This window comes from Aplidium turbinatum, chromosome 1 (assembly GCF_918807975.1).
Source record: "Aplidium turbinatum chromosome 1, kaAplTurb1.1, whole genome shotgun sequence".
Classification (NCBI taxonomy): Eukaryota; Metazoa; Chordata; class Ascidiacea; order Aplousobranchia; family Polyclinidae; genus Aplidium; species Aplidium turbinatum.
This window is the reverse complement of record NC_137472.1, coordinates 29,555,997-29,562,820: the sequence shown is the minus strand read 5'-3', so window position 1 is coordinate 29,562,820 and position 6,824 is coordinate 29,555,997. Positions and strand designations below refer to the sequence as shown.

At 34.5% G+C, this 6,824-nt stretch overlaps 1 protein-coding gene across 1 annotated transcript; it reads left to right on the top strand.

Annotated features, from left to right (window-relative positions):
* The first annotated feature begins 339 nt into the window (after positions 1–339).
* LOC145782046 (uncharacterized) lies at positions 340–4,994 on the top strand. The gene is made up of 3 exons (XM_082593781.1): positions 340–575; positions 3,562–3,667; positions 4,297–4,994. The coding sequence occupies exons 1-3, from the start codon at positions 377–379 to the stop codon at positions 4,445–4,447; spliced, it is 456 nt and encodes a 151-aa protein (XP_082449907.1). The 5' UTR covers positions 340–376; the 3' UTR covers positions 4,448–4,994.
* Positions 4,995–6,824: the final 1,830 nt, after the last annotated feature.

Genomic DNA, 6,824 nt, shown 5'->3' with positions numbered 1-6,824 from the left:
AATTTCTTTTTAGAAAACTTGTCAAACGTAATAAACAAATGATGACTTAATATCTGCTTTATTTTTTTTTTCTTATTTTTATTCTCTTTTATTCGGTAGTGATTCAATGATAACACTTTGGCCACATTTTTTTGTTGGTATCGGGATGAAATTTAATGAAACAAAGTCTTTGTAAAACGTAATTTTTCAAGTGTGTCAGAAAAGCGCACGGTATCACTGTCTGGAATGGCAAGTTTAGATTGAGAAACTTGATCAACTCTTTCAAGCAATCAATCAATGTAATTTATTTTGATACTGTGTAACGTTTTATACTATTTCACAAAGAATGTCAGTTTCATTTTCAGAAGTTGAATTCAAAAGAACTAAAATTTTAATTATGAAACGTATTATAACTTTTGCAATGCTTTGTATGGTTCCTCTGTACGGTCGAGGACAACTGATTTGTGAGGAAGGGGTTAAAGCAGGAGAAGGCTTTCCAGGTGGTGATATTATTCAGTTTAGTGAAAGGGAATGCGCTGAAAATCTTGACACATGTGGAAGAGCTGATGTTGTTATAACATTTGCTGGAAATCAATGTAAGTAGAAAATATTTTCTTTTCATTATGATCCTAAAAAGTGAAACAGGCTGTTAAGGTTTTTAATCAGTTAGTATCTGAATGTGATGTACGCAGAAACAAACGAAAACCGATGTGATAGTAGCCTAGGACCTAAAGTGGCCCTTAAATATGCTCCAGGAAAGACAATAATAAGTATTATGGGGAATTGAGTTTGTTATGTTCGTTTTAGTTTAAAACTGCTTTTATGTAAAAAAAATCCAAGATAGAATAAAATTTAAAATTTGCAAAGCATAATTATTACAAAAATGGCTTAAAATATTTTTGACCTTTGGGTATATTTTTACAGATCATTAGCTACTAAAAGGCTTATTAACTTATCGGCGTCCTGTGAGTTGTTGCCAAGTAGGTTGTACCATGGCTACTTGGAGATGCCTGATTTGGTGGCCTGATTTGTCACATGATTTGTGGCCTGATTGTGGCCTTATGTGGCCTGATTTGTCACATTTTGCAGATTTTAATTACAGCTACTGCTAGTGTTTTACTGACATTTTTTGAGATGTTTTTACTTTTTGCGGTTTCCTAATAACATAAAACTTTTTTGTTGCCTTGGGGAAGCAGTAGCAAATGAGAAAAAGTAAGTTGAAAAGCGCAAAATCAGACTGTTATTGAAAAATTGACAGTCTGACTAAAATCTTCGAAATCAAATTTTCTTTGTTTTTCAACATGTGAGGATGTGAAAACCTATTGTGTCACCTGGGGAAAAGAATAAAAAAAGCGTAAACATCTAATTTTTATTAAAATTTATTTAAACGTTCGCCCAAAGTTAGAAAAACCTGGAAATTTCTGCAAAATGTGACAAATCAGGCCGTATCTTTAGGTGGCCATGGTTGTACTCTTTTTACATTCAGGAAAGCAACCTCTGTGTTTGATCACATCTTACATAGTATGGAACTTCAGCTGAGCTTTATCGTACGTTATATGACGATTGTACTTATGATTGAATGTCACACAACTCTCTGTAGTGTCATTTGTAACTTGGATTCTTTGCACCAACTTTCTGGCTGTCAGATAACTTTGTTGATCATTCCATTATCTAAAACCACCCTCAAGAACATTTGATATATTTTCAATTTTACAAAGAAGCAAGGTGTGTTTTTGATTCAAAATATGATCAACCAAGCAGCTATTGAAACAGTCTTGTCTTTACGCATGTTCAGGTGGCTTCTGTTGAATCTTTGTCAAGTGTTGCAATCATTTGTCATTTCATGTCATCAGGTTCCTCTGATTCAATAAAAGCTAAAACTACCATAAAAGCTAAAACGAGGTACCGTACCAGAGTTGACCAGACAATTTATTCAGTGCAGTGGCTACAATTATCTTGTCTTGATAACCAGGCAACACGTTGAAAAGTCTAAATTCATTTCTTAGTGCAGATGTAAGTGATGATGCTTTCATTCAAGTCAGGTAAGCTGTGATTGCAAAAATGCTGTTTCAGCGGAGTCCCTCTTCTTTGATTGTCAGATTGACTCTGAAACACTTCGATCTTTATACAGTGAGTAGACAAATGGATATTTCCAGACATCTAGAACTGTTCGTTGGTCTACTATAAGTCTCAAAATGGATTCTCCTGAAGAGCATTTCGTAGGAGGCAAATAGTTCACAATTTAGTTGTCTCAAAATAATCACTTTGAGTCAATTTTGCTTAAAGGTTATTTTCGTCTAATTTAGAATCTCAGATGTGTAATCTGCTAACATAAGTGCCATGGCATCATTCCCATCTCCAGTTTGAAACTTCATCTTCTCAATTGATTCCCATCACTTTTGTTATTATTTGAAGTGGAGACTGTTTGACTATTGAATTGGTTCCACTAGAGTAGAAAAGGCAGCCACAATGATCAATCTCCATTATATGATGACAAGATGCTAAATATAAAATGTTTTTTAATTTCCTTTTCAAGTTTAGGCTATCGATTATTTGTTGCAATAAAGCTTCACCTGTTTGTTGCGCAACAATGATTTGAATTCACTCCGTTTACCCCTCAGATCAATTGTTAAGCGCCAGACTTTGTACAAGATTCCGAGGATAAATATTCAAAATCAACCACTCGTAATATTTTTATTTTTTTGTTAAACATATTAAGAAGTTGTTTTTTTTGTAATACATATTCTGCCTGGTGTAAACAATCTAAAAAAATTTGGTTTCGGCATGACATTCACAAATTCAAGTATTTTAGGAGGTTGCTTATTGTTAGCACTTTCCATTCTTGTCTTGTCAAGAGCAATTATCTTGTTCACCACTACGTCCCCTTTTGGAGCCATCCATTGTAATTCAACGTTATAAAACAGACCTCTGCAACCAACATTGCAAATGAGCGTAACGGTGGAGAATATGTGATTTGATTTTTTATTTTCACATTGATCGTTTGCCTCACCACAATCTTGCTTCCATTCTTGCACAATGCCTTTTATGTTTCTGTAGGATAGGCCTATGTGCCAAATACAGTATATTGCAATTATATTTTAATGTATTGTTTACTTAACGCTGCTATTTGTGGGAACAATAAAAAACTATAGCTTTGATTTGCCATCTTTCACTTTTTTGATGTGATCAATAACCCTGGTGGATATTTTATGTACAATTTACACCTGGGTTTTGTTTCCTTGCTTTGGCAAACTTTAATCGAAAACCTATGATGGAGTTACACAGATGATACAAACAGATCTATTTGGCTTTATTGTTTTCTAAATTAAATAGACTGTGCGCTTTTTGGTATTTCTTGGGGGAAGGCACATGTGATCAATTTATCATTTGGATGTAGGTTACGGTTGACAGTTTGTTGAGTCTCTTTGGAAATTCAATGAGTAAAACTGACGTAAAAATGATTTGCTAAAATTCAAAAAAATCCAACATTAGGTTGTTTTGTTATACCATCTGCTTCTTTTAATGCTCTTGCGCAACTAAACCATTTATACTGTGTTCACCAATGTCAGTTTCGTTATTTAGTTACATTTTCTGTTGGATCTTGCACTATGAAGGAACAATGCTCCAATGTGTGCGTCCAAGCAAGCAGAGGAGTAGAGGGTCAGTTTAGGGGAATGGCGACGATTGAGTAAGACAAAAACACTTTAGTTTTTGAAGATTTTGTCTCCATTTTTAGATTAGTTGACTTATTTGCTAATATGCTGTTTTTGGAGCAGCAGTGAGCTAATGTGTGATAAATTATTTCATACTTCACTTAATTGTGGCAAATGCCTAAGTAGCTTTAACACTTTTCTTAAGCGTACATTTTTAAAAATCACAAGAAAAATCGTGTTAGCTACCCCTTCAAGTTATGTATCGTGCAGGTTTTTGTAGGTGGTATAGATTCATTAAAACACCTGCAAATGTAACATACTTTTAGCAATTAATGTAGTAGATAAAAATTAAACAAAATCGCTTGGAATCACAACAGTTGGTTGGTTTGGAAACTTACTCTTGAAACAAAGCAGTGGGATAATCTAGTGTTGAAACAATCAGTTTTATTGACAATCATAATCATGATACTTAATTCTGTAACCAGGCTTCTTGATAACAAATTATTTCTTGGAAACCAAACGAACTCAAGACAACAAAGTAAAAAATGAAACGAAAAACTTTGTTTCTAACAGCCCTGTAAGAAAAATAAACGTTTGTTTTAAACTGTGAATGGAACTAGGCCTAATTTGGATTTTTATGTTATTTGTTTAACTTTTGTTTCAGTGATTGTGTTGAAGCATGCTGCAATACAACCCGTTGCAATTCTCAAACTGCAGAGGAAATAAACGCGAACAGTGGAGGCAGTGCACCGAGGTTCAACGTTTATGCAATGTTACTTTTTGCAATATTGTCTCTTGCGACTTTTCTTATGTAAATTAGAAAACGCTTTAAAGCTAAGAAATATCAAGAAGGAAAAATTTGAAATGTAATATTCTATTCTGCCTAAAGTGAACCAAAACAATCTAACGTCTTGTCAACTTGAATTGCTTTCGGTATATACATTATACTGAAGAACTGCGCTGTTGTGGAGTCCAATTTTGTTGCAAAACATGCCTTCTTCAAGGTATATAGCAATATTTGACATTAAATGTTGTTGTATAAAATTTTGTTGCACAAAATTTTGTCAATTTATCTTTCTTGTAGAGTATAGTAAGTTAATAATCGAAAGAAACTGTTAAGTTGAATCCACAATGTCATCCTTTTTAATTTATGAGTTCATAAATGTAGATTTGCTGGATCGATGATTTGAAGATTTTAAAAGGTCTGTCTAAATGAGTTATCGGAGTTTTTAAAACACATAGACCTACCATGCAAACGTTTTCACATAAGGTATTACTATAACTACATTGTATAAATGTGTTGTGTTCAATATGTGTTTTACGCATTAAAGTCGTATATTTCCAAAAATAAAGTTACAATATACAGTATCAGTATAAGTGTAAAATCTGGAAGAGACAAAGAGGCCATGCCCCCTTCCACATTTTTAGGATTTGAGCTTTTTCTAATTATTTTTTCTTACGAATAAAAGTTACGAATAAAAGTCAGTTTTCAAGTCGGGCTTTATTGCACCTGTTCCAAGTAATGCTAGCCTCCATCGAAGATCACCTACGGCAAGGATGTCCAAACTTTTACTCAGGCATGTCAGATTTGATAATGCAGAAGTGCCCGCGGGCCAATAGCCTCTAACAACTTTTTTTTGAGTAAAGAAAGAAACATACAATTATAGTAATATTGTGTTATTCAATGTCATTTTCATTTAATGTAAAGGTTTAAGTATGTTGTTATATAAGTAGCATAGAATGTGAGAAGTATAGTGGATGGAATAATTCCCGGCAACCTCATTTCAACAATCGGAAACTTCACTCTGTCAATCTCGGTAACCGGCCCTGCGTCAAAAGCCTCTACTCTACAGGTATGCGAAACTACCAGGAATAACCTATCAAGGCTTTGTCAGTCTGAAGATAAAGATTTAAAACCAACCAACCATGTTATCTGCTCTTCCGTCATAATTAACGCATCTAAATTCTTCGTAAAACGCAGCTGAGAAAGATGAAACTGACGTTTTGCTTTCTATACCCAAGCCAAGTCTGGTTCGGGGTTTTGTAACGGGCTGCAACAAAATAAATGCAATTTAATGAGAAACTTAATGTTTTACTACTACGCTGATTAACATGATGGTTCATCAATCGGTTGTGATATTTGAATTTAATTCCAATCATTTTGCTGAAAAGTGTTTCACAGATGTAAGTTATGTTGGACAGAGGCAGTTTTCAGTGCTTTATACCTATCAAGTTGAGATACTTTTCCTCTGCGACTCGACTCCAATAATGAAGTAGATGATCACACTTCAATACTTGTGTCAGCTTCACATCTGACTGCAAATCTAGCAGCTCCTGCTTAAAAGAATCGGAGGGGCGGTAGATGCATTTATTGCCATTGTGTTGCAAATTTAATATTTCCATCAGGAACAGGAAAAAATTGATACCGTAAATGCGGCTTTTAAATTCATTGATCATGTCGCTGGTAACCGGTCACAAACACGACATGATAATAACATTTCAATACGATACATCAGTAGTGTCACGTCACATTATCCTCTTCCCGCCACTTGTTAACGAGTCCATGAAGACCTGTTGTCTCCGAGTTCGTGTTGTTGTGCAGTGAATGAAACGCAAAGTGAGAAATTGCTCGCAAATGAGTCTTGCGTAACTCCCCTGATAAACACAGCTAATAGCTTTGTATCCGTAGTGTTGCAAGGCATTTTTTGCTGGCACTGTAAGTTATGTGGCAACCATGTAGGCTATTCTCGCCATTTTGGGCAATTCTTGTAGCACAAACAATACTTTTGTTGCATCAATGCAGGCCGCAGGAAGAATGGTTGCGAGTCGCGATTGAGAATCACCAGTTTAACCAGACTTTTAACCAGGTTTAACCTGTTTAAATAGAAAATGTTTTTAACCCTATCGTAATAGTAGCTGTTTTCGTACGCGGAAAGCACGTCACGTGCTATCTTAGCCCCGTGCTAATTAATCGCTAATAACGGGAGCTATGAAAATCACAGAGCTAAAAATACTTTACAAGGTAATAGCCATGTGTATTGTGCGTATAAAAATTTAATTTTTACGCAACAAATTTATTGAAATAAAGTGTTTGAGATGAAAAAACGTCAGAAAGTCGATTTGTATTCTAATTTTCCGAAAAAAGCTTCAAAATTGAAATTTTTGAATTGTAACTAAACTAAACAAAAAATT